This window comes from Carya illinoinensis, chromosome 2, assembly GCF_018687715.1.
Source record: "Carya illinoinensis cultivar Pawnee chromosome 2, C.illinoinensisPawnee_v1, whole genome shotgun sequence".
Lineage (NCBI taxonomy): Eukaryota > Viridiplantae > Streptophyta > Magnoliopsida > Fagales > Juglandaceae > Carya > Carya illinoinensis.
The window spans coordinates 28,909,584-28,936,090 of NC_056753.1; the positions used below are offsets into that span (position 1 = coordinate 28,909,584).

The 26,507-nt window shown below is 36.9% G+C and overlaps 3 protein-coding genes and 1 non-coding gene across 5 annotated transcripts; 3 read left to right on the forward strand and 1 right to left on the reverse strand.

Moving 5' to 3' along the window:
* Positions 1–474: 474 nt before the first annotated feature.
* LOC122300700 (actin-related protein 9) lies at positions 475–15,111 on the forward strand. 2 transcript variants are annotated; one of them, XM_043111534.1, is made up of 21 exons: positions 476–677; positions 776–848; positions 1,024–1,133; positions 1,223–1,282; positions 1,376–1,441; positions 3,050–3,152; positions 4,451–4,659; positions 5,272–5,392; positions 7,503–7,567; positions 8,386–8,475; positions 8,684–8,734; positions 10,163–10,294; positions 10,392–10,481; positions 10,576–10,646; positions 10,735–10,934; positions 11,007–11,050; positions 11,138–11,187; positions 12,168–12,213; positions 12,654–12,704; positions 14,173–14,363; positions 14,931–15,111. In XM_043111534.1, exons 1-20 carry the CDS (start codon positions 675–677, stop codon positions 14,314–14,316), a joined length of 1,779 nt encoding a protein of 592 aa, XP_042967468.1. In that variant the 5' UTR covers positions 476–674; the 3' UTR covers positions 14,317–14,363; positions 14,931–15,111. The 2 variants fall into 2 exon arrangements, 1 of the variants encoding a protein (XP_042967468.1); XR_006240062.1 differs by lacking the exon at positions 14,931–15,111 and having other exon boundaries at positions 475–677; positions 11,142–11,187; positions 14,173–14,221.
* A 283-nt stretch (positions 15,112–15,394) lies between these two features.
* On the forward strand, positions 15,395–15,522 carry LOC122302085. Its single transcript, XR_006240331.1, has one exon. It is a non-coding gene; the product is annotated as a U11 spliceosomal RNA (small nuclear RNA).
* Positions 15,523–15,589: 67 nt separating this feature from the next.
* Positions 15,590–16,718, reverse strand: LOC122300701 (enoyl-CoA delta isomerase 2, peroxisomal-like). The gene has a single exon (XM_043111535.1). The coding sequence runs from the start codon at positions 16,512–16,514 to the stop codon at positions 15,792–15,794; it is 723 nt and encodes a 240-aa protein (XP_042967469.1). The 5' UTR covers positions 16,515–16,718; the 3' UTR covers positions 15,590–15,791.
* A 2,121-nt stretch (positions 16,719–18,839) lies between these two features.
* On the forward strand, positions 18,840–26,380 carry LOC122301872 (DNA repair protein RAD5B). The gene is made up of 19 exons (XM_043113236.1): positions 18,840–19,318; positions 19,414–20,131; positions 20,371–20,504; positions 20,833–20,968; positions 21,096–21,149; positions 21,721–21,870; positions 21,979–22,130; positions 22,247–22,331; positions 22,479–22,700; positions 22,942–23,085; positions 23,235–23,387; positions 23,659–23,726; positions 23,859–23,981; positions 24,068–24,167; positions 24,311–24,423; positions 24,535–25,111; positions 25,225–25,296; positions 25,388–25,486; positions 26,105–26,380. The coding sequence occupies exons 1-19, from the start codon at positions 18,840–18,842 to the stop codon at positions 26,225–26,227; spliced, it is 3,702 nt and encodes a 1,233-aa protein (XP_042969170.1). The 3' UTR covers positions 26,228–26,380.
* The last annotated feature ends 127 nt before the right edge of the window (positions 26,381–26,507 follow it).

The following is a 26,507-nucleotide window of genomic DNA, read 5'->3' on the forward strand; positions in this document are numbered from 1 at the left end:
GTTATACGTAGTTATATATATATAAGTACAAGAGTAGCGCTATATCCCTCAAGATTGATGCTAAGGATTTTTAAAAATCTTAAAATAACAATTTTAAAAAATATAAATAAATTATAAAATTTTTTTGCAATATTATTAAAAAATATTTTCTTAATCACTAAATTTAAAAAAATATATTAAAACATATCGGATTCCAACTCTAAATAACTCATCATTTGACATATGTACTAAGAAAAATATTAAACATAAGCCTATACATTATACATCACATTATTTTTATTTATTTATTTATTTTTATCAAATATTTGGCACATGGATAATGAGTTAAAAAATTTAATTAGTTTAAGAATAATAAATTCAATTTTTTTTTTTAATTTTTTAAATATAAAAAAATAGTGCGTAGTATATAGACTGATGCGCAGTAAAACTCATGTACAAATATTAACATATTAAAAGCGGGGGAAAAAGAAGAAAAAAAAAATTGAAAAGAAAGAATGGACCATAGAGGAAGGGAAAAGAGCAAAAGAAAGTGGAAAAAGGCGGAAACCGAAAAACTCACTCGGAATAGTTGGAAGATAGACGAAGAAAAGAAAGCCTGAAACGGAATAAAAGGAGCAGAAGCTACGTACGGCCAGTGGCAAATTTCAAGTCTGAGCAACTCTTTGCTTCTGACAATGGTAATATGAACCAAAACGAACTCTCTCAGCTCTAAATTTTTTTTTTTCCAACACTGATTCAACTAACTTGACTCTGATACGAGTTCTTATTCTCACAGGATTACCTGAAAACCGTGGTCCCTTCACAACTCGTCGCCGAGCGAGGCTCCAATCTAGTCATCATAAACCCAGGTAACCTAACCCTAATTCTACCCTCACCCTCTCTTACGCCAACGCTCACTCTGTCGGCCCCTTTTACGTTTACAATTCAGCACAAGAAATTTCCATTGCAGCTCAAAAACCTTGCAGAGCCAATCTCTATTCGACGCCCTGATTTGGCCTTTGTTTTGTCTCATTTGATTGCCAGGTTCTGCAAATATCAGAATAGGCCTCGCTTCGCAGGACACTCCGGTCAATATTCCTCACTGCATTGCTCGGTATACCAACCAAGTCCCCAAGAGAACTGTTCAAGATCAGGTTTGTAGTTATATCTTCTGTTTGTAAGTTTTAATCCATATTTTCCATTGATTATTGGAATTGGATTAAAATATTTTGGAACTTCTCAGATGCTCAATTCCCAGATTACTACTGCTCAGCACATGGAGCGGGAGAAGGCGTACGATATAGTGAGTCCATGAGCATTATCATAAATTAGAGAGTAAATTTTAATTTTTAAATATTAATCATGTTTTTTATTTTCTTTCCATTTTTTTTATAAGATTGCGTCGCTGTTGAAGATACCTTTTCTGGATGAAGAGGTTGCCCACAACTCTTTCCCTCGTAAGGTATGCATGACAATAGGTAGAAAATGATTCTTATATGAAGTTACCAAAAGTAGCCAGTGGTATTAGAATAACACAAGTTGATTCTTGTTTTGTTTATCGTGGTATTTGATATTTCCTATAAGAGCAGTGGTTATTTTTTTATATCTGATCGGGGCTAGTTTGAAGAACATGAATTTTCTTTTGTTTTTGAAATCAATAAACCAGAACTCTCTCTAAAATAAACAAGAAAATAGAATTGCTACCAAACAATCCTTGGTCCACTTTCATTCATTTTTTGTAGCGTCCCAAGAGAGGTTCGAGCAACATTGAGGCCTACTCTAAAAGGATTAGTCAATTGTATAATGATACAATTGGAGTCACATTAGAATCATTATAAAGAACAAGAACTTCTTTCTCCCAGGCAATGCGGATAAGTCACCTACACTCATCATTCAGTTTAGGGTATCACAATCTCCCCCCTTTTATTCTTGACCTTCTATGTAGGTATTGCTTGGGTGATCCCTTTTCATGTGGTGGATTTCTTGGCTAGTTGGGAAGGTGCTGTAAGTTGTGGAGGCAATAAAGCCGATTGGAGGATGATTCCTTCGTGTTTGTTTTGGTGTTTATGGCTTGAGAGAAACGGGAGATGCTTCCAAGATTGTGAACGCACTATGGGAATTTAGGGATTTTTTCTTTAGCACTTTAAATTTTTGGGTGAACAATCTAGTGAGGGATATGAATATCTGTAATGCTGTTCTTTAATTTTGTTTTGCTTTAGTTTGTATTTAGTTGTATTCTCTTGTATACTTCCTATGTATTTTGGGCTATGCCTATTTACTTGGAATAAAATTTCTTATTACCTATAAAAAAAAAGTTACTGACCTTCTCATTAGGCTATTCTATCATAAGTGGCATGGCTCAAATCCCTCACTTCTGGTTGGGATTGTCTCTGATACCATTTGTAATGTTCCAATGGAGGCCTAAGCTATATCTAGGTCCTACTCCAAAAGGACAAGGCAATTTTACAAATCAGAGCCCGATTGGAATAGTTATAAAAAACAAAAACTTCTCCCTCCCAAGTAATTTGGGATCTCATACACCACCTACACTTGTAATTCAATATGGTGTTTTGCATTTTTCAAAAAAATTCAAGTACCAAACAGTCCTAAGTCAATTTTCATTCATTTTATTTTAAATTCTAAATACTTAACTACAGAGTTGTTAATAAGGAAAGAACAAAAGTTTCAACATCTCCATTTTAATATCTTGAAAGGAAAACATACTTAAAGTGATGAATTTGAAAATATCTTATGCTGTACCCATTGCCCAAAAGGTGTCAACTGTACATGGAAATTTGTAATATGTCAGTTATGCCTTGCCTAAGAAGGAGGAGATACACTGATCTACTGGCCTCTTGCCGCCTGACATAGTTCCTACATTAAGAAGTGATATACAGGCACCTGTTGGTCCTTTGTATGGGTGTAAAAAGTACTAGAATTATTTATAGTTAAATTCTATATTATATGAATAAGTTTTCAATTTTTGGAGAATTATATAGGCCATACACAAAAGTCTGCTTATTGGTCAGTAAGTGCTAAGAATAATGAAATCAACTAATCTGTTATGCAGATGGGACGTGTTGATGGATATAATCCACAGAGTAGCAGGAAGGAAACAGCATTTTCTTGGACCGATTTATATGAGAAGGAACCAACTTCATCTTTGCCATTAGGTACCCGGAGATTTGGAACATATGTAATCAGAAAAAGTTTTCAAAATTCAACAAGTGAATTTGGCGTCCTAACGAATCTATAAAGAATCAAAATCTCAATTGGCATTCCTGCAGCAAAAAAAAAAAGGCACTAATTGAATTATCACCTCCAAATATTATGTAAGCTACAGTGCATACAAGGGTTTTTTCTAATGTTTGGGAATATGCACTTGAGTCTTAGAGCTATGTCGTGTACATAGTATATATATTAACATCCACCTTGTTTTTTTTTTTTTTTTTTTTCACAACGACCGATTGCATTGATAATTCTTTCTGTTTATTGCTTGGCTTGCTATGGTTCTGATCCATCTTGACATGAGTGATTACTGCATAGTTAAATTGGGAGGACATAATTGAACCACATCAGTTTGGTACGCTAACCGCTTGTATCTAGCAGTTCTGTTTTAAACTTTGAATATTACAAATCAAATTTTACAATTTAAATAATGACTTATCAAAAAAAGAAAAGTTGTCCACAATTTGTGAATATTATGCTCATAGGTCAGCCGGAGAATGTTTCACCCCATTATTCAATGTAACATGGGCGGTTCGGGGTGAAGGTCTATAATCATAAGTTATACAGACTTGCCTGATCAGGCCATACAACCTGCTCTAATTTGGACTGTAATGTCAATATATATAAGTCCACTCACTAGTGAACACATGTGAAACCTCATCTAGCAAGATTCTCATTATTGTTTAAGCATTGCAGGTTTTATAGGTCTGAATTTTCTGTTATATCACTGTTTTGTTTTGACTTGGTTAATATTCCCTTTGCTTCTTGTCGGGTAACTCTTCAGAAATTGGGGTGAAAAACCTTCTTCTTCTTCTTCTTTTTTTGTTTTTGTTTGGGGTTGTTTTTTGGTGGTTTTTTTTTTTTTGGGGGGGGGGGGGGGGGGGGGGGGGGTGGCGAGGGTCTGGCTTTGTAGTAGTTTTCGTAAAGTCCAAGTGGTTAGACACTCAGATAAAATCTTGACGAGTTGTATGTCTTTTTGTCAAAATAACCCTGGTGGTTTTAAGGCTTCCACAATCCTGTCAGTATAGTCTAACTTTATTTGAAAAATGAGGCATTGATGATATGTTAGTAAGATAGCCTTATTCTTAGCATTTTCGCTTCTTTTACCTACTCTGCTTGCAAGGTTGTTGATTAATTATAATTAGTTGGATAGCATGACATTTAACTTGATGTGCTCCCACTAAATGTTGTATCAGCTTAGTCTCAGTGATCATTTCATTATGTATGCAAATTGGTTATGCAGTAAGTTCAACAAATGAAGGTACGGCTAATGAGTCTTTGGACCAGCATGAAGGTGCTAATTCTATGGAGCTTATTTCAAGCAAACCTAAACTCAGACAGTTCATATGTGGTGAGGAAGCACTTAAAATATCCCCCACAGAGCCATATTGCTTACGACGTCCTATTCGGAGGGGTCATTTGAATATTTCACTACACTATCCCATGCAGCAGGTACATGAAACATTTTTATTTTCTCTCGCATGCATCAGAAAAAGATTCCCAGTAATCATAGACGTCAAATGCAGTTGTTGCTGGGGCAAACTCACGTTTTCCACTTAGAATCCAATGTCTCACAAGCTTTCCCAATTTCATAGCACATTAGACCTACAGATGCAATTTACACAATCCATACCGTGCTATATCTTTATTCCAGATCACAAAACTTAGTGACCTGAAAAGTTGATTCGTGTATCCTCTTATTATTGTTGTTGTTGTCGTTCTTCTTCTTTAAAGAAAATATAGATAATTGGAACCTTTGTTCATGATGGGACAAATTAGGATAATGGTCACAGATGACAAAAGATGAAGGGATGGAAATGGATGGATAGGAAACTAGTTTTTGCACACTAGTTTTCAATAAAGGATCTTGTTAGCTATATAAGCTTCCCCCTAATCTTACCTCATTCCGGGGTAAGTGATGTGCTGTGTACATGTTCTGTACTGGTACCATTATGATCCATTTTTTGGTGTCATCACATATCTGTTTTGATCCTGTAAATTGAATTGCTTTTTACTGTTTTGGGAATTACTGTTCCTCTTAATTACCTAATTCTTGTTTTTCAGGTAATTGAGGATCTGCATGCTATTTGGGACTGGATATTGATGGAGAAATTGCATATCCCCCACATTGAAAGAAACATGTACTCTGCTATTCTTGTTGTGCCAGAAACATTTGATAACCATGGTATTTATGCCGTAAATAGTTCTTTGTAGATTATGAGATCATTAGATTGAAAAATCTCTTTCTAATTTGGCTTTATTGTCTTCTCTATGTTGCAACTTGTCTGTGGCTTAATACTTATGATAAACATTAATAGTGGTCACTTCTCTCTGTAACCTGTACAGTTTTTTAGAAGTGTGTTCCTACATTTTTTTCTGCCAGCATATGCTTATTTGTGAAAGGAATTTCTCAACAACTACCAGAACGGTTTATTGCTTATAGGCTTCTGAAAGTAGTGTAACATCAGCTGTAGAATGCTTTGAATTTGAACTGGTTTTTTGTGTTCAATGAAAAGGATGGTCAGATCTTAAAAGCCCATATGTGCAGTCTGCTTGCAAGTACACTATTTTTTTAATTTAATTAAATTAATTAATCTATTATTATTTTTTTAATGTTGGGGAACCTATCCAAGGCAAGGCCCTTCGAACCCACCCCTTCGGTCCTGTGCACCACACTCTCAGAAGTTTTTTTATACAGAACTGGTTAAATTACTGGCTTTTCACCTGGGGGTGTGGCTCCAAAGGATTGTTTGCACCCATGAGGTGTTGAACTTTGGACCTTGAAGTGAGTGATACCCCAAAACCAAGGCCTTCACCACTTGGGCCAACCTCTTGGGGTTGCAAGTACAACATTGACACAAGGACAATTTTGAATCTTGTTTGTCTTTGTGTTGAGTTGATCATTTTTCTTAGTTTGAACTCAGATGTCCTCTCAAATTTATACTTTACAACTTGCTTGCTAGATCTAGAACAAAGACACCCATAGCTCATGCTTCCCAAAAAGGTTTGTTCCAGCACTCAGAAAGTGAGTCAATGAAAACTCATTAACAACCAGAAATGAGGTGTTTATGCTGGATGCTCTTTGCACTAGAGCACTTAATATTCTTTTAGTTTAAGAAATTATGGGTCTTCAACATTTTGACTTGCTTTTTATAAAAATAAAAAAATTAACTTGAGGACTATTAAGCATCTAAGCTTGAATTTTAAGAATCTTGAAAAGTACATCTTGTTATGGTTGTCAGCATGCAATAGGCTGAGCTTGCATCATATTATGTCATAATGTCATTTCATAATGAGGTCATTCTTTTTGTTGACTTTATCAATTTCAATGATGCAAGCTACTTTATTGAGTTTAGGCCTGTTGAAGTTGCACCATAAATTCGAGTTTCACATTGATTGCAACAATCCTCCACTTCTATTTGCCTGTCCACCAATGTAATGAATGTTTTTAAGCTGTGTTATGGCTGTTGCAATGTGATAACCCATATGACAAGAATAATGGTAGGTTGTGTATGAGATCCCATATTACTTGAGAATGAAAAGTTCTTACTCTTCATTAGGTTCCAATGTGGCTCCAATTGTATTATTGACTAATTCTTTTGGAGTATAGGCCATGTGGTTTTGGACCTTTCATTAGAGCGTTACAAATAGTATCATAGACTATCCTAACCATAAATGTGGGATTTGAGCTGTGCCACCTAAAATGGACTGGCCCGATGAGGACATTGGGAATTTAAGGGGGGCAGATTGTGATAACCCATATGATAACGATAAGGGTAAGTGGTGTATGGGATCCCATATTGCTTGGAAAGGAGAAGTTTTTGCTCTTTGTAAGGTTCTGATGGAACTCCAATTGTATCATTGATTAGTTCTTTTGGAGTATAGGTCATGTGGTTTAGGCCTTCTATTGGGGTGATACATGCAAACTAGGTGACAACTTCTTGGTGGGTTGTACATCATGTATAAGTGAAAGGTAGCTGACAACCTTAGTTATTTCTGGATGAAGTGTATTGGATATTTCTACCTATCATGTGAGGTTCATCTCACTGCTTGGCGTGCCATTGATTTGAAGAATAGTGTGTGAACTCTTGTAAAAACTGCTTTTCTGGTCATCACTTAAAAAAAAGCTATCTCAATCATGTGCAACTCCAAAAATAAAAATAAAAAATCTCCATCTGGATCTTAACCCTCCAAATCTTTGATTACTTCTTCATATTTGCTTATTGCTTCTTGAAGAGAAAACTGAAATGTGGGGGAACTAATTTAATTTTGTGTATGGTCTTTATTATAAGCAGAAATTAAAGAAATGTTATCCATAGTGTTGCGAGACTTGCGTTTTAGCTCTGCAGTGGTGCACCAGGTGAGACTTTTTTTTTTATAAGTAAATGTTTAGATTTATTTAACCATTCATACTGGCATTAATTACTAAAAGTTTCAAATGATGAATTTAATTAACCATTCATACTGGCATTAAACTATGCACTATTCCAACCGGGTTTATATACTAGATATCTATAACTATTTAGTTTGGTGTGATCTTCTTATCTGCTTATCAAAAAATAGTTCGTAGCGATCTTGCAGACTGATATTTTATCCTATGGACAGAGTTGTCGCTTGATTTATCTTGAACATCAAACATTTTGCTAGAATGCGCGAATATTATATGAATTTACTGAATATGTAAAAATAACCTGCAGAAGATGGATTTGGCACGATAGATATACTGAAAGTTTTATTTTTTGGCATCCAATTACCATCCATGTTACTTCTATGAGCGTGTAACCACTTTTTCAAGATACATAAGATCTTTTAATGTATTGGAAACTTGCCTCAGTTAATGATTCAATATGCTTCTCAACTAAATGATATAATAATATAATATAACCCAGACAATAAGTATTAGTAACATGCACCATCACAAGTTTTTTTTCCAGGTACCAATCTATTCTCCATTATTCCTGGTTGATTAGGTTATCATTAGCATTATCTTATTGCTTCTTTTTACCTATCAAAAAAAAAATCATTGGCATTATGCTTTACAAGTTCTATTTATTCAAAGTGTTGATGATTTTCTTGGAATTTGCATTCCCTTGTGTACACTAGAAATTTCCTCTTGTATATGGTTTATTTATTCCAATACAATTTGTTTATTTATCAAAAAATAATAATTTGATGCAGGAAGGTCTAGCAGCTGTTTTTGGCAATGGGTTATCAACAGCATGTGTTGTAAATATGGGTGCTCAGGTGACAACAGTGATTTGCATTGAGGTAACTACAATAAATTTATACTTCATTTTTCTTTTTTCTGGATATCCAGATCTTGCTTCTTCACTTTTGAAATCAAATATTTGGAAAAAAAAAAAAAAACATTAATTACTTTCCTGCTTCTTGCTGGTTCTTAGTAGTAGCATGGTGAAGTATCTGCTTTTGAAAAGTAAGGCTTTCCTGCCTTTGATAATCAACTTTTGGTGTTTAGGATGGAGTGGCGCTACCTACTACGGAGAAGACGTTACCTTTTGGTGGAGAGGTCCGATTCATCTTTAAACTTATTACTTTTGAATGAGCTATACCATACGTGGAAAATGTCTGTGTTTATTAATTGTTTCATAAGGTGATACCATTGGGAGTAGATTTTTCACCCAGCCAAGTGTACGAGGAAACTGTTTGTGCTGACTAGTCGTTTCTTTAAAAAAGCGAACACCGCATCTTTGCATTTAGTGTATGGAAAATTGTTTCTTTGTTGATTGGTGACCTTTCTTACTGGTTTATTGTCCTCCCAGTACCTTGAACTTGAATCATTCTTGATGCTGCATTTCTTTGTATTTGTGTGGGTGACTATCATCAATCAACTTTCTTCTATTTCTTTTTGTAAAGGTGCAGGATATGAGTTTTGGGATAAACATACTTTCACTCTCCAACTAACATGTTTTATAAATTTATCGATCAAAAAAAAAAACTAACAAGTTTTATAAATTCAAAGCTTGTACTAATGAAATTGTCACATTGCACCCTTTGACTACTGCCAATTGTCAAATAAATAGACTATCATTAAGATCTTGTCAGCATCCAATTATTGAGATTGTTTCACGTTGTCCGTTGTTTGAATTCTTAACTGTTAGACTTGGAAAAAGAGGTAATATTTGACAGTCTGTGGTAGTTTGAGGATGCAATATGTCAGTTTTGATAGTTTGGGTTGCAAAGTGTAAAATGCCAATTTTTTTTTAACCCCTTGCATTCTTCAATTTCTTTTTTTTTTTTTTTTTTGCTCGCTTTTTCTAATAAATTTCCTGTTCTTGAAGTGCATTTAACTTGAATCATATTATGCCTTGCCGTTGCATTAATTTGTTCTTCACACATGACCTAATCATCCTTGTTATCTTTCTTTCTTATTCCCTTCTGTTTGTCCCACTTCTCGGTTCTTTAATCTTCTGTCAGCTTTCTCTTATCTTTTCGATTGCTCCCAGTTTTCCTAATCCACAGAGTTGAAAAATACATTTTATATTTTTCTTTGACCTTCTTTTTCTTCTGATGTTCTTGGCATGCATACTTTTTTTTTATCAGCTTCTGGCATGCATACTTATGCTGCAGTTTTTTTGTATTTGTTCAATGATTGCCCAGTCTGTTCCATATTACACTGGTGATCCATAGTTTTCCTTGATAATTTTAGTCACATCAGCATAACCCCTAGGGGTTGGCTCAAGTGGTAAAGGCCTTGGTCTTGGAGGTATGCTCCCTCCAGGCCTAAGGTTCGAATTTTGCTGGGTGCTAAAAATCTCTAGGGGCCGTTGGATTGTGGGATTTTTCCTTTGAATTACCCGAGGTGCACTTAGGGAAAACTCCTTGCCGAGGTTCTATGCATCCTTAGGATTAGTCAAGACACTGTTCCCAGACACCTGGTGCCAATAGAAAAAAAAAAGTCACATCAGGATATGTGTTAACATTTTCAATTTTTCAGGATATTGCAAGATGCCTTCTCTGGACTCAGAGGCATCATCAGACATGGCCACAAATTCGTACTGACATTTTGACAAAGCCTATAGATCTGTTGATGCTAAACCGACTGAAAGAGACATATTGTGAAATTAAAGTGAGTTATCTTTTCTCCTTATTTTAAATATACTTTTCAAAAATGTCCTTGCTTCTCTGATTTTCCTCTTTTCAAAGTATTTCTTTCTTGTGCATAGGAAGGGGAACTTGATGCCGCTGCTATAGTTCATTCTTATGAAGATGGCATGCCAGCTGGGTCTCACAAGACAAGGCTAACTGCCCTTAGTGTTTGTCTCTTATTACAAAATCTTTTTTGCTTATTCTGTCCTTTTGAATGTACCTTGTTTGGCTGAACAATATCGCTTATAGTTACTTTAATAGGTTCCTCCTATGGGTCTGTTTTACCCAATGCTTTTGGTTCCAGACGTGTATCCTCCACCACCACGTACTTGGTTAGTAATGTGTATCAAATACTATAGGCTTGCACATGAAGAAACCAGTGGTAACTTCTGCTACTGTTTATGTCGTTTACTTCACTAGGTTTCATGACTATGAGGATATGCTGGAAGATACATGGCACATGGAATTTCCCAGAAGATCTGACATATCAGATGGTTTATATCCTAGCATGAATATTGGATTACCAATGTGGGATAGCTACCCAATTTTTGCGGCTAGACCAAAGAAAGAAGAGAAGGTTGGCCTGGCAGAGGCTATCACAAGCAGCATTCTTTCAACAGGTAGTTTGGTCACATTTATCCTACTACATCCTGTAAGTGATGCTGATTAATTATACGGTGTTCATTTGACAGGGCGTATAGACCTCCAGAGAAAATTGTTTTGTAGCATACAATTGGTGAGTTTTAGCAGCCTGATGGACTGTGAGATTATATTTCTGAATAACAATTGAGGCAGGAAGAAATAACATTGTTTTGTGCTTTAGATAGGTGGAGTGGCATTGACGGGTGGCCTTATTCCTGCAGTGGAGGAGAGGTTTGTTCAGATTTTTCTTTTTGAAATAAATCGTGATTGTTTTAGTACTAATAGTGGATGCAATATTTCCTTTCCATTGACCAACGTCTCAAAGGAAACCAAAAAAAAAAAAAGGTTTTCCCTTTTTTTTTTTACTCTATAGCTATCTTAGTCCTGACAAAAACCCATCAGAAAAGAGTATAGATATTCATTCCTTTTTTCTGTTGAATCAGTATCAGAGTACTATGCCACTGCAAATATATAAGGTTGGGAGGCTACATCTCTTAGGTTAGGCAGTCCACCACTGTTAATTTATAGGTCTTCAATTATAAATAACACTTTTAGAGGCTGAACCTTGTAGGAGTACTCTAGAATCTTATTGTTAGAGAAGCTAGGTGCTCTCTCTGTTACAGAATTTATGAAGGATGCTTTAAACATATTCATTTTAAAGGAATTTTTCATCACTTAGCCTTGATTAAGTCATGTATTTTCAGTTGATTCATTATATTAGTTAAATTTTGGAGGTCTTCGCCCATAAATAGGGTTTCAACTGGCTGTTTTTGTTTGCGTTGTTGTGCTACAATCTGTTCCTTTTAGGGGAACTATATAAGGCAGATGTTACAATTTTCTGGCTGCTCTTGCCGTTTAAAGGCACATGGTCATCATTTCCTTGTGCTTTTAAGTTGCTTCACTATATTAGGTTACTGATACCAAATGTTCTATTAAGCTTGTAGAAGTATTGATAGTTTCTAGTTTTTAACTTATACCTTATTTGATAAACCACACAGAATTTTGTACTTGTGTAATCTTAAAAACACCAGGGGGACTATTTCTGTCCAATGTATTTTAGAAGGATAATAAACATGAAGTCAGGCATTGACGTCATGAGCTGCTTATCAAAATTAAATGCTTTTGAAATGTAGTGGACTGACTTAGTTTCTATGGGAGATTCCGACACCTCTGTAATGTTTCCACATCTTATTTTCCCTTTCTTGTTGCAGAGTTTTGCATGCAATTCCTTCGAATGAGGCAATTGATACTGTCGAGGTTAGCTTGAACATGCTAATGCCTTCTTTATATGACATATAATCTGCTTGCATAGCATTATATTTTGGACCTTAGAAATTGTTTTCTTCATTCAGAAATAGGCTCCTTATTGCCATGTATAAGTGCTTGTGTTAATGCTAAAACAAGATTTTATCAATATCCACAGTTCACAGCAAATGGTTGTACCTTTTAAGTAATTTTTCTGGAGGAAAAGAAGAGATCAATTTTATGGGAAAAAAACCAGTAAGGGTCGAAAAGTGATAGATCAATATTTTTATTTGAATCTACAACTGCATACAGGGATATAGTCCTTGGTTTTATAGGCATCATTTTTTTAACCTTCTGAGATTCCTCTTGTACCTTCTATATCATCTTTTGTTTAACTTTCGTTCAAGTGATTATGGGTGATAGATTTTCTGACCTTAACGTATCTTAAACAGGTTCTGCAATCAAGAACAGATCCAAATTTTGTGTCATGGAAAGGTGGAGTGGTAAGTCAAGCACTCAAAACCGTTCTCCTTTATTTTGTATTCCATTTTACCTGTAGTTGGTCTTTTAAAGATGATTCTGATTAACTTGTGTGTTTGTTTTCTGCATATGTTGGCTGCCTATTTTTGTTGTCATGGTTGGTTGATGACAATATGATTATCTGAATTGCCCCTGATGTGCTTTGGTAGAGTACATGCCACCATAGAATAAGAGGAGAATTTCCCTAAGAATTTGACTTCGATAAGAAATGAGATAAAAGTTTTTAACTGCCAAGGGGGGAAAAGACATTGTACATCTCAGAAACTTAAGTAAATGTGAAGGGAAAATACCTCTCATTTAAAAAGAAAAAGAAAAAAATTTGGAGGTCAAAGGGTTGGGTTGTTCGCATATTTGCATTGATGATGAAAAAGATAGGGATTAAGGGAATTTTCGTTTTTTTCCCTCCCCTTTTTGTTCAATTCTAAGAGAAATGCAATATAATTTGACAATATAGCTAGGGATCAAATGTAAGCCAATTTAACTTGGCATACCTAAAAAAGAAAAAGTAAATTGCGGAAAGAAGTCTGCAAATTCTCTCATCACCGTGAAATATGTAACTATTAATCTATACTGAAAAAAATATTTCATATTTGTCAGTAGTGGGGTTTAGATGAGAAAATGTATTAAAAAAATATCGTATTCAAGCCATCAAGTTGATCAAGGGAAGCATTAAATGGTACAAAAGTCATGACCATAAACAGTTGCAAATGCTCTTCGAGTCATCTGTCCATGAAGACTCTTCACTTCTTTTATTCAAGATTGAATTCAGAAACAGACAACTACTACTAAACAAGCTGAATGTCGCATTTAGAGGCCATACTTAAACCCATCCGATCCCTTGAACTTGCGATCTAATAAATAAAATAGACCATTCTAGACCTTTTGCTTATGTCACTACCAGCTACAGATCAAATATGACCGGTTGAATAGAGAAGAAAAGATCGATGGAATGGTGAGCAAGACTTTGCCTTAGAGACCAATGAAATGCAACCAAGAAGCCTTACTACGCAAAAGTTCTTTGAAAAGACCTCTTCTGCTTTTGGTGCTTACTTTTGCTATGACCTCAACTGCTTTTTTCTATATGCATACTTTGCATCCTTAGAAGGAAGGTCACAAGCAGAAAGGTATATAGTTGCACGGGTCTACTTATTATTGGTCTATTGTAATTGCTTATATTTTTTGTGATTGTGCTAGCGGATGATTATATTTCTAGTTTCAACTCATAATGTTTTGATCTGTAAAGGTCAAATAGTGAACTTTTTAAAAGGGAAGTTTAATTATTAAGGATTTAATTTGACGTGAATGGTTTGATGTGAAATCGTGAAGAGATTCTGAATGGAGATTCTGAATAGGCCCATTTCAAACAGTAGATTCTGTTCATCATCCTGCTTCTCAACTGATTTTAACTTATGTGCCACATCTCTGTGACAGATTCTTGGAATTCTTGATTTTGGCCGGGATGCTTGGATACATCGAGAAGACTGGATTCGCAATGGGATTCACATTGGAAGTGGCAGAAAATACAAGGACTCATATTTTCTTCAAGCACAAGCAATGTGTTACATAAACTCCTAAAAGTTCTCCGGCCCTCCCGCACTCTTGATGCTTATTCAAGCTGGCAGGTGCTTTTCTTTAATCAAGAAAGTTTAACTAGTAGTGTTTGAAATTTCTCAATTTTATACAATTTTAAACTTAAAATGGTTACACTTTTTGAGTAAGTTTTAGAGACCTAGCATTTCTGATCAAAATATCGTGTGGTTGTCCTTTTATCCTAATATATCATCTGTAATTGAATCTTAGAAATTGATCTAGAGCTGTTCACAAATGCAGCGAACTTCGTGTCAAAGGCTGTTTTAAAAGTGCATCATACATAGTCAAAGGCTGTTTAAAAGTGCATCATACATAGAGCGCCCCGATTAGCACCGCTCAAAGTGACCGCTAGTCATCTTTTCTTTTCTTTTTCTTTTCACATTTTTTAATAGATTTAAATATTTTTTTAAAAAAATATACCAATACATTAAAATCACTTCTTTAATTATTAAGTAAAAATAAATAAAAATTTTGACCAACGGTCACTTTGAGCGGTCAAATAGGACGGCATACAAGCTTTATTATCATACATAACATAATCAGCAACAAATCTGTACATTTCAAGGCATTATTTACCGGTTTGATTTTTGGACTTGCAGCTTCGACTGGCCGGACTACTACATCGGTTCGAACCGCTAGTCGCACAGCTTTTCCATATCAGTTCTTTTTTTTAAGTCTGTTTTGCATTCAAGTATTGGAAATACGCTCTCTGTAGGAACCAAATCTCTTAGCATAACTTACAAATATTCCTAGTTAATATATGTGCAAGTCATTTCTCCACTTACATGCATGATAATTGTTATAATATTTTTGCTTTCGGCTACCTAATCTCGTCTCTGTTTGGAAAATAGGCTTGTGCATGCTTTATGGATTGTTGCGCAGGGTTTCTGAGCGGAAGCAGTTGCCAGCACGAGTTCTGGCAGAAAGTCTCGCCAAGGTCCTCGTGTTCAAGTAACTACCGATGTTTGGAACCCTGCCTACCCCCATCCCACATCGAAAAGAGACCTAAGCGAGATGAGAAAGGGTCTTGTATAAATATTGGTCGTGATGCCCTAAGGAAATTTAAAAGGGTCGGTTGGCTAATTATGCCACGCTCGCCCTTGACTGGTGAGTGCTGTATGGCTATCAAGACATATGGCCGACATAATTTGTGGAACCTTACAGGGTTGGCTCGTTTTGGCCGACCCTCCCATCCCCTAGTTCCAAAACCTTCACACAAATTTGAATAAAAAGAAAACGTAGCACGTAAAAGCAACCCTAAAAAGAAAATTGTGTATATTCCAACAATGAGATTGATTCGAAGTTCAAACTTTGTTTAGTGACTGATTTATATCTCACTTATCATCCAAAACCCAACCCCAACTTATGAAAATCCACAAAATACATAGATTATTAGACCCAAGATATATCTTATTTGGTGGCACAAGGACGGACAGAAGGGCCATGACATTAATTTCTGTCTAAAGCTTGGAAGAGGCTATTACGGTTTTGGGAGCCAATCCCAGCACCCCACACACCTCCGGATACAGACTCTTCCTTATCTCGGCGTACACCTCGCCGTTCCACTTCCTCCGCCCCAACTGTTCTCCCAGGCGCACCGCCGCCTCTACCACGCTTTCCGCGCTCTCGTGCGCCGCGTCCACTATCCCTGCCCTCACCGCTTCCTCCCCCTTAATCTTCATCCCCCTGAGTAAGATGTCCCGCCTGGCCGAAACCGAGCCGATCTTTGACCTCATCATGGCCGTGAAGTAATCGGGGAAGGTCAGCCCGAGGTCGACCTCGCTCATGTACAGCACGCCTCTGTCGTGCCGCATCAAGACGTAGTCGTGGCTGAGCGCGAAGAGGAATCCGGCGGCGGCAGCGTGGCCGTTTATGGCGGCTATGGTGGGCATAGGGAGCGAGAGAAGCGCGGAGGCGACCGGTCTGAAGGACTCAACCATGTGGTGGAGCCGCTCACGGGCGCCGGAGGAGGATCCGGCGGCTTGGGCCCAGGATAGGTCGAACCCATTGGAGAAGAACTTGCCGTGGGCGGTGGTGATCAGAGCGGAGCCGCGAACGGCTTGGGATTTGACTTGGGAGAGAACCGAGATGAGGGAGTCGATGACTGTCGGGCTGAAGCGGTGCTCGCCGTCGCCGGTGAGTGTTAGGAAGAAGAGGTCGCCGCGCTTTTCTAAGGTGCACATGGTTGTGGATGGGTGACCGTTGATAATGATAGGCTAGGGGTTTGGTAATTGGTACGGGCATTTATCTCTGTGCGTGTCCTTATAAGATGGGAGCGGTGTGAAGTCAGAGAGTAACAGAGGGATCAAAATGCTAGGCCAAGATGGAATACATGTTAACCATACGTTAGCCTACTCATCTGAGTCATCTCTATTGGTTCTAGAAATAATTTTGTATCAATTCGTTATTTATTTGTGAAAAAATCTATTTATTTCCGTACTTTTGGGCCAGTGGAAAGTCACGAAATGAAGGATTTTCTTTTTTATAATTAAGATAAAGAGTATTATTTAATGCAGTGCGGATCTGATTAAATATTGAAATAAATGTTTCGTCAACCGATCTTGTAAACAAAATTGGCCTGTCTTGATACGGTGAAATTGTAAAATTCTGTTTATTATGAAGTAAATCTAACTACAGATGAAACTTAAATTTGGTATATAAGCGGCGATTGGCAAAGTATATCGTATGTGTTTGCATAAATAATATGTTTCTTTTACATTCGTTTATATAAAAATAATAATAATTATACTTCATAAAATTATATATGAAAAACCATGTCTATAAATTATTTTGTAAGATAATTTTCTTTTCTAAATAGAAAAAGTTTCCTATTGTGCTAGAGACCTTTACATAATAAATAAATAAATAAGAAAACTAAAATATGAACTTAGTATTTTCCCTTCAAATTAAGCTCGACAATGAACTTTCTTGATAATTTTTTTCTCAATACAAACTAGCAAATGATCTATAAAAAACTCTTCTTTTAATCGAGTAGGCAGTCTAGTTTTCTTAAATTTCATGGCAAAAAATGTTTGTTCGGTAGTAGTAATAGAAACATGAAGAGTTAATATTAAACGAATTAATCTATCAATTAAAAAATAAGTTTTTGACTTTTAAAAATTACTAGTCCTCTACATAGCTCAAATAATGTAGATATATCTTGAAAATCTTAATGCCCCTGCTTGTGTGAGTTATTTTCCAAACTAATATCTCCAAATCTTGAAGGAGTACTAAGATAGAAAGAATCAAAATAAAACTATAATTTGGGATGGGTGGAAATGTGCAAGGAGGCAAACAAACAACTAAAATATATATGAATTAGAGTTATTGAGTATGACATTGATAATAGAAAATGTTTGGGTGCACCCCGCTATCCCGCCCCGCATCATGCGAATGGCATTCATAAAAAAATGCATTGTTACATTAAAACTTAAAAATAACTTTTTGATTGCGGGGTGATAATAAAAGATAATATATATTTTTATATTAAATAATATATTTGTTCATACTATTATGAAATTGCGAGTACCTAAATTAATGGAATAGTTATACATATATTGTTTTTAAAGAATGACGACACGTCCAACGCTTTATTAAAAGATATTTACTTATGGTAGATATAAACCGTGCTTACAAATAAATGAACCAACTCAATCAATAACCCAATAAAAGCACATCCCCAAACAGAAAAATTAAACTCTTAACAACTACGTCTAACATATGCTCTATCCAATTTATCAAATTTATACAACCATCTAATCAACCTAGGAAAGTGCAAACAATCCTTGAACGTGTTATTCTCTCCCAATGCACCAAATTTAGCCAAATTAAATTGAAAAAGGAATAAACTTACAACGGGACGTGACTATATGATGTAATTTATCTTGGGGGGACAAAACTGTAATTGAGGAGATGTTTTTGAAAACTTTTCATAATTTTAGAGGTATTAAATTTGTTTTTATAACATTTTTGAATTCACTTCTCTAAATACTCTAAAGTTCGATTGTGCTTACAACTAGTGATAAATTACTAAATGTATTTGGTTATTTCTAAATATGTTGTTGTGTTTGTTTAATTTTCTCGAGAAAATCAGACTGTCACTCTCAATAGTATTATTCTAATAAATATTAGGCTAAAAAGTGATGCACCTTTCCAAAAATATCGAAACGACAGTATAACTTTCACTGGAACCTATGCTTTCCTCCTAAAACGCTACTTGGCCAAAGTCGTATAAATTATTTACCTCTCTTATCTTTTTTTACCCCCGCACTTCCGCGCCAAAATCGTGAAGAAGGACCGGGAATTTTAGCTCTGTAAAAACCTTTCGCGCCAACTTTTTATTTATTTATATTCCAAAATCCCTCCGTTTCTCTTTCCCATTCACGATCACTTCCCTCTGTTTCTTCTCTCCGTTCGCTTCTCTCATACAGAAAATCACAAATTCTGCGTTCTCTTTCACTATTTCGCCTTTTCTCTAATCCTACTCTCCATTTCTCTTCTTCTAAATCATGGCGGCTCATCCTGTGGATGACACCGATGGTCCCCTTCAAAATCCCGTCTACTGCCCCCAGCCCCTCACTGTAATTCGCACCTTTACCAGCACCGGCTCACGGATCTCGACCCAGATCAAGGCGGAGGACCCTGAGGATCCCGAAGAAGTGAAACCGAGATCGCTTCCGGGGTCCTATGCGGAGAGCAAAGTGAAGGAGCGACCTGTTGACAGGATCTCCAAGGGCTCGCTGAAAATGACGTTTGACGAGTTCCTTAAGGCGACGGATACGAAGGTGATGTCCGAGGAGGAGTGTCTGAGAACCCAGATGAAGGAAGAGCAACCTAGAGAGCCAGAAGTAACAAGAGTCAAGGAGGAACCCGATATGGATTTTCTAAGTGAGGGTTCTGAAAAACCCGAGGTGTCTGATAGTACTCTTCAATTGGTTCCGTTACAAAGGGTCAAAGCCAAGTCCTTCCAAGAGTGGCTCTGGCTTAGGTACAACAGTCGCGTTAAGTCTAGGGGTGAATATTCCATTTCCCAAGAGAAAGAAGCGGGTACTAAAGATCTAGAGAATGATGAATCATTAAATGAGCTAGGCCTAAAGTAGAAGTGAAGGAGGAACCTTATCTGGGTTCTGAGGATAAGTTAGATAAGGTGCAGGTGAAAGAAGGATCACCAAATGAGTCTAGGCCCAAAGGTGAAGTCAAAGAGGTGCCTGATTTGAGGGCTGAGAATGAGTTACACGTTAAGGAAGGATTATCAAATGAGTCCAGGACTAAAGTTGAATTGACAGAAGAACCTGATTCGAGGGCTGAGAACGAGCTACACGTTAAGGAAGGATTACCAAATGAGTCCAGGACTACAGTTGGCTTGACAGAAAAACCTGATTTGGGGCCTGGTAATAAGGTACACGTAAAAGAAGAATTACCTATTGAATCAACGCCTGAAGTTAAAGTAATTAAGGAACCTGATTTGAGGGCTGAGAACAAGGTATATGTGAAAGGACCAGTTGGGGCTGAGAATAAGGTATCTGCGAAAGAACCAATTGGTTCTACATTTTGTTCGAAATCTCAGAAGGTGAAAAAGGAAATAGTTGAGGAAAGGGTCGTTTCTGGCCCGGTGGAGGATGGGGATTTTCCGGAGGATCCAGAATGGTTTCTGGTGGGAAGGACAATAGTCACCGCACTTTCAACCTCAAAAGGAAGGAAATTGGTTGACAATGAGGTCGTACATTTTGCTTTTTCTTCCACAAATTGGAGACCTAATGCACCGTGGATTGTTCGTTTTTCAACTAAGCGGTCTGGAGAGGTAGACTTCATTGACATTTACATCATATATAGTTAATAATTTGCGGTTTGGAGAGGTAGACTTCATTGACATTTACATCATATATAGTTAATAATTTGCGGTTTCCTTATGCTGTACAAACCTTCCATTTTCCTCTCCTTGGAAATATTATATATGTGATTTTTTTTTTTATTTGCTTGGAGCTAGATGTTTATTTACGTTGCATGAACCGTTCTTTATTTTTCCCAATTTGAGTTTAGATTGGTCGGCTTCCGATGGAGTGGGGAAAATGTGTTGTTCCGCTTGTAAATTCCTCAAAGGTTAAAGTTCTTGGACGATGCGTAGCTGCACCATCAAACCTTTCCATTATGCAAGAAATCATGCTATGTGTAAGGTAAGGCTTTAAAATTTGTGCTATCCGCTTGTTTTCTCATGTCACAAACCAAAATTGAAAGTTTAATCTAGTAGCAGGACCTTATAGTTCTCCATTTTCTTTGTTATCGTGGTGAAACAAATTGCTGGTATTTTTTTAATTGATTGTATTTGTCAGTCTAAGTTGGTTTCATTTGAATTTTTATTTCATTGTAATTTTTATTTTATTGCTATTTCCCAACACAAATATAATCAATAAATCGGAGTGGTTTTAACTTTTACGTTCTCAAAATCACCTTTCAATTACGGGATGTTATCTCAACGAATTTGACCGATTACATGCGTGGCAGCTTTTACATACACCACTCAATTTTCACGAAGGATGACACGTCTTCATGGAGGCTAGATGCTCCCTATAACATTGACTCTACACTTCATCCTCTTCTCAGTCTGTTCAAATTGTTGAAAATTAAACCATATCAGAAGGTATGCCCTAAATCTTTGCTTTCCTGTTTATTTTACTGTTCTCTATAAGAGAACACACCTTGATGACACTGATATTCTCCGAGTATTTTTTAAGTTTCAATCGTGCTTTTTTGGTGTATGTCATCAGGCTGAATTTACCCCCGAAGAACTTCATTCTCGGAAACGTGTGCTAAATCTAGATGTATGTATGATGCTTCTCATTTTTTTTTTCTATTAATTTTCAATATCCCATTTGCTTGATCGAATAATAGTCTAGCTTGATAGTTTTTTCTTAATGCTGTTTGTTTGGTTATTTGACCCGAAAAGCATTAGCATTTGGATTTTTATTTAACTTTTCATGGGTCAGCCGCTTTATGCTATTGGACCCCCCCGGATGCCAATGAAAATGGCCTTTGGTTATTTGCACTCAGAGGACCAATAGCAAAAGGCAAATTGGCATATCATGAACTTCTGGAGTTGATTCCACACCATACGAGTGTAAGGCTGCCATTCTGCTTGCAAAAATTCTTTGTTTAATTATGTGAAGACTCAATGCAGCAGTTTAGGTCTGCCCTTATATGTTGCATTTTCCCATATGCATCTGTGTTGCTGGCGTCTTAACAATTCCATGCATACAGATATGTACTGATAAATCTACAGTATCAGCTCTCTCCCTAAAAGAGGAAAGGAAAAGGGAATGATGAGGCTAATATGTAAAGTCTCAGGAGTGTAGCCAAGGTCACAAAAATAATACTTGCTGTTAATCTGAACAGGATGATACAGAAGAAGCTGCATCAATGTTGCCCGTTGTGAAGCGAAGAAAGGGTTGTCAGCAGTATCCAGAACAAAGCAAAGATGAACAAGCTATCTCAGAGTCATCTCTGAATAAACTTGTGGGGGCAGCAGAAATGTATAACTTGGAGGTAGAACAATTTGACCGGTTATAAGTTACATTCAATATTTGGTGCAAATTATGATGATATGGAAGTCACCAACTTGTTTCTTTTTTTATTCCTCCTGTATTTCTTTAGGAGATGGAACCCCCATATACACTCATGTGTGATCTTAGGCCGTACCAGAAACAAGCTCTCTACTGGATGTCAGAATTAGAGAAGGGAATACATGCTGAGAAAGCAGCGAAAACACTTCATCCATGCTGGGCAGCATATCAAATAAGTGATGAGTATGTAGTTTTCTGTGTCTGTACACACATACATTCGTGTGCATGCACATATGCTCATGTGTGGTTAGATCAGATATCTATTAAGTAATTACTTCAGCTAACATGCTATTTTGCAGGCGGGCTTCCTCAATATATGTGAACACTTTCTCAGGTGAATCAACTACAAAATTTCCAACCGCAACACAGATGGCAAGAGGAGGAGTGAGTTCTTGTGGATTACTTTCTTATATTGAATTAAACAACCATTTTTTTACTTTGTGCGTGTTAGATGTTGTCGGTTGAGGGTAAGGTTGTTGTATATCAATGGTCCATGAGGTTTATTTCTAACCAATAAAGTATTATCTTCAGATATTGGCAGATGCAATGGGGCTTGGGAAGACTGTGATGACAATCGCTCTAATACTTGCAAGGCCAGGTAGAGGATGCTATGTTAACCACGGGCGTGGCACTGCAACTGCTGATGGTACTGAAACTACAAAGAGTAATAAAGATTGCCGTACCAAAACCTCTTCTAAAGCAAATGGTGGAACTCTCATTGTTTGTCCCATGGCATTGCTGGGACAATGGAAGGTGAATATCCTTTCTCATATGTTAATAAATAAAAGATGACCCGTGATGTTATGAAACCCAAGTAATTTTGAAAATACCTGATCTATGTTATGGGTCGATCAATGATGCCACTAGGCTAAAGAGAACAGAAAATGCTAATGGTTCTTTCGTTACTGACTGCTGATAGAAAAGTAACTGAGAAATGTTACCACAATTTTATCTAATTGACTAGATTGTCTTCTTAATTCTGTTAAAATCCCAGGATGAGCTTGAAACCCATTCAAAGCCTGAAAGTATATCCATTTTCGTTCACTATGGTGGGAGCAGAGCCAGCGATCCAAAGGGGATCGCAGAACACAATGTGGTCTTGACAACATACGGGGTATTAACTGCAGCTTATAAAAATGTAAGGAAATACTATATCCTCAGATGGACAATTGCTTCATTTTCCCAACTAAAAAATTAATTTACTGGAATTCTTGAAAAACTGATAGTCAGCTAGCTTTCCACTTTTAACTGTTGTCTTTTAAAGGAAACTTTGTAACCCTGTTACAGGATTCAGAGAACAGCATCTTTCACAGGGTCAGTTGGTATAGGGTGGTTCTAGATGAAGCTCACACCATAAAATCCTGGAAGACTCAAGGTGCTCAGGCTGCCTTTTCATTGTCCTCACACTGCCGGTGGTGTCTAACAGGAACCCCTATTCAGGTTTTCATTGTTTATATATTTATGCACCTTGTTTGCGAGATAACATCATAATTGCTAAGGCAAATAGAGTCCCTGAAATATATGGTACCGAAGTATATCGTACCTTTTTCTTTAGTTATACTCATTGCATGCATTTTTAATTTTTAAGCCGTCTTTAAACCAATACCCTTCATCTAAATGATTGATCTGCTAGCTTTAAAGTTCAGGAAAAGGAACACTCTAGCACGTCATATCCTAACTTTTGAAATCTCCTTTTTATCACTTGCCGCAGAATAATTTGGAAGATCTCTACGGCCTTTTATGCTTCTTACACGTCGAACCATGGTGCAATTGGGCTTGGTAGGATAAAACTTGTTCAACACTGGCTTTGTAGGCATCACTCTTCTGTTACTGCCTGGGAATAAAACTTTCAAAATTTAAGCTTGCTAGAATTCATAATTAGCACGTCATTAATTCTCATCCATAATGTAGGTGGAACAAATTGATTCAAAAGCCCTATGAGAATGGTGATCCAAGAGGGATGAAACTGATCAAAGCTATTTTGAGGCCATTGATGTTGAGAAGAACAAAGGAGACGAAGGATAAAGAAGGAAGGTATCACGCTTTTTTTCGTTTTTGAACCTATTAATAGACCCTTTTTGCAACTCTCAGCATATTAACTTTTGGTGCCTTTGTTTTAGGCCCATACTCGTTCTCCCTCCAACGGACATTCAGATCATTGAATGTAAACAGTCAGAAGCTGAACATGACTTTTATGATGCACTTTTTAAGAGATCTAAAGTGAGAATTATCTTCGTTACTCATTATCATTAACTTCATTTGTTTTGCCCTCAAGCATTTGGAATTGCTTTTAGTGGATTCTTAGCCTGTTAACCAGTATGTCTTTATCAAATGAAGAAGCTTACATTCATTTACGAAAACAGGTCCAATTTGACCAGTTTGTTGCTCAAGGCAAGGTTCTTCACAACTATGCAAATATCCTTGAGCTACTGCTTCGATTGAGGCAGTGTTGCAACCATCCATTTCTTGTTATGAGGTGAAAATGATCGCAAAGGCCATGCACTAATCTGTTGTAATGGATTTCATCTTACCACATTGTTTTCTTTCTATTTTTGTCTATAATAATTCTTGATTTGAACATATGCAGTCGAGCTGATTCACAAAAGTATACAGACCTGAGCAAGCTTGCAAGAAGGTTCCTTGAGACTAATTCTAACTCTACCACTGCAAACCAGACTGTGCCAACCCATGCATATGTTGAGGAGGTTGTTGAAGGCATTCGGAGGGGTGAAAACACAGAATGCCCCATATGCTTGGAGTATGCAGATGACCCTGTGCTCACTCCATGTGCACATAAGATGTGCAGGGAGTGTCTCCTCTCAAGCTGGCGGACTCCAACATCTGGGCTATGCCCAATTTGTCGACAGTTGCTTAAAAAGACTGATCTCATTGCATGCCCATCAGAAAACCAGTTCTGGGTTGATGTTGAGAAGAACTGGAAGGAGTCTTCAAAGGTTTCAGGACTCTTGGAGTGCCTAGAACATATTCAGCGGACAGGTTCTGGTGAAAAGAGCATTGTTTTTAGCCAATGGACTTCATTTTTTGATTTGCTGGAGATCCCATTAAAGAGGAGGGGAATTGGGTTCTTGAGGTTTGATGGAAAGCTGGTTCAGAAGCAGAGGGAGTTGGTCCTGAAGGAGTTTAGTGAGACCAAAGAGAAGATGGTAAGCACTCTTTTTTCTCCACCAGAATTCTTGCACTCTGCTACCTCAACATTTCTTTCCATTTACTTGTTAAAAATTGTCGTCGTTTATTACATGTTTCTTTGACATTTCAGGTATTGCTAATGTCTTTGAAAGCTGGCGGTGTAGGCTTGAATTTAACCGCAGCCTCCAATGTCTTCTTAATGGTACAATTTTCACTCCTGTTCTTCTCGTAGTTACTTTTCTTTTCCCCATGTATGTTTGCTTCCTTCCCTCTTACACGCGTTTAATTCATAGGATCCATGGTGGAATCCTGCTGTCGAAGAGCAAGCAATAATGCGGATTCATCGTATAGGACAAAAGCGAACAGTTCGTGTTAGAAGATTTATTGTGAAGGTAAATCTGTAACTTTTCGTTTTTATTTTTATACGCCAAAATGACGAGAATTGAGCCAAGCTTTCATGGTGAACATTTCTGTAGTGGATTGTGCCTTGAGGATCAAAGTGCAACAAAGTTCATGCTTCTATTGCAGGATAACACACCAAAAATTAAGATGGGCCGTAAGTATAGCCTAAGCTGTTTAAGCCTTTAAGGATATAAACTGGGCTAGGCCTAGGATGTCAAGGAAGACCTGCCATTGCCAGAGACCAGTGGCTGGTCTTGTAGTGGTTCACAGACCAAAAACAAAAATATTTAAAAAAGAGAGTAGGTAGGTCTAGTTCGATCTCGATAACATAAAATTAGGCCATGCTGACTTGTTTACAACTTAAACTAACCTAACAAAACTCGTTCATTAGCTTAATGGAACAGTTGTATATTTTATGGTAATTATATAAATACATAAATAGAATAGAATGGGGTTACTTTTGTTACTCTACTTCTGCATTGGCAAGAATTGTTGGAGAACCATTATTATTCTATGTGGTTGCAGAAAAGCTGCGTGACATCCACTGTTCTAGTTTTAAAAAGGTTTTGGTATTGGTTATTTACTGTCTCTCTCTCTCTCTGTATTAGGACACGGTGGAGGAGCGAATGCAGCAAGTCCAGGCACGCAAGCAGCGCATGATTGCTGGGGCCCTGACCGACCAGGAGGTTCGAACGGCTAGGATTGAGGAGCTCAAAATGCTTTTCCGATGAACTTAGACATTTTTTATTTTGAGGGCCATATATATATATAATTAAATGTATAGTCCAGAAGTGCCCAATTTTGTAAAGTCTAATTACCTTCCTATCACAATGTGATTGACATTTATAAGGCTACAGTATGATATTTAAATGACGCTTATTATATAGTCGGCCAGTCCGAAAGGGTCACAGAGGGGGTATAAATTTCTCAGCTAGCACGACCATATGTAGAGATAGCAGACAAAAATGCGACACCTATTATCTTCGTCATCAAGGTTTAGGATTGACCACG

What these genes read in the sequence shown, in the direction of transcription:
- LOC122301872 (XM_043113236.1), top strand. Translation starts at nt 18,840, where the DNA reads ATGGCGGCTCATCCTGTGGATGACACCGATGGTCCCCTTCAAAATCCC. An exon ending in AACGTGTGCTAAATCTAGAT is followed by an intron (nt 21,150 to 21,720) that starts GTATGTATGATG and finishes TAATCTGAACAG; the next exon opens with GATGATACAGAAGAAGCTGC. An exon ending in CATTGCTGGGACAATGGAAG is followed by an intron (nt 22,701 to 22,941) that starts GTGAATATCCTT and finishes TTAAAATCCCAG; the next exon opens with GATGAGCTTGAAACCCATTC.
- LOC122300700 (XM_043111534.1), top strand. An exon ending in GGGAGAAGGCGTACGATATA is followed by an intron (nt 1,283 to 1,375) that starts GTGAGTCCATGA and finishes TTTTTTTATAAG; the next exon opens with ATTGCGTCGCTGTTGAAGAT. An exon ending in AGGCAATTGATACTGTCGAG is followed by an intron (nt 12,214 to 12,653) that starts GTTAGCTTGAAC and finishes TATCTTAAACAG; the next exon opens with GTTCTGCAATCAAGAACAGA.
- LOC122300701 (XM_043111535.1), bottom strand. Translation starts at nt 16,514, where the DNA reads ATGTGCACCTTAGAAAAGCGCGGCGACCTCTTCTTCCTAACACTCACC.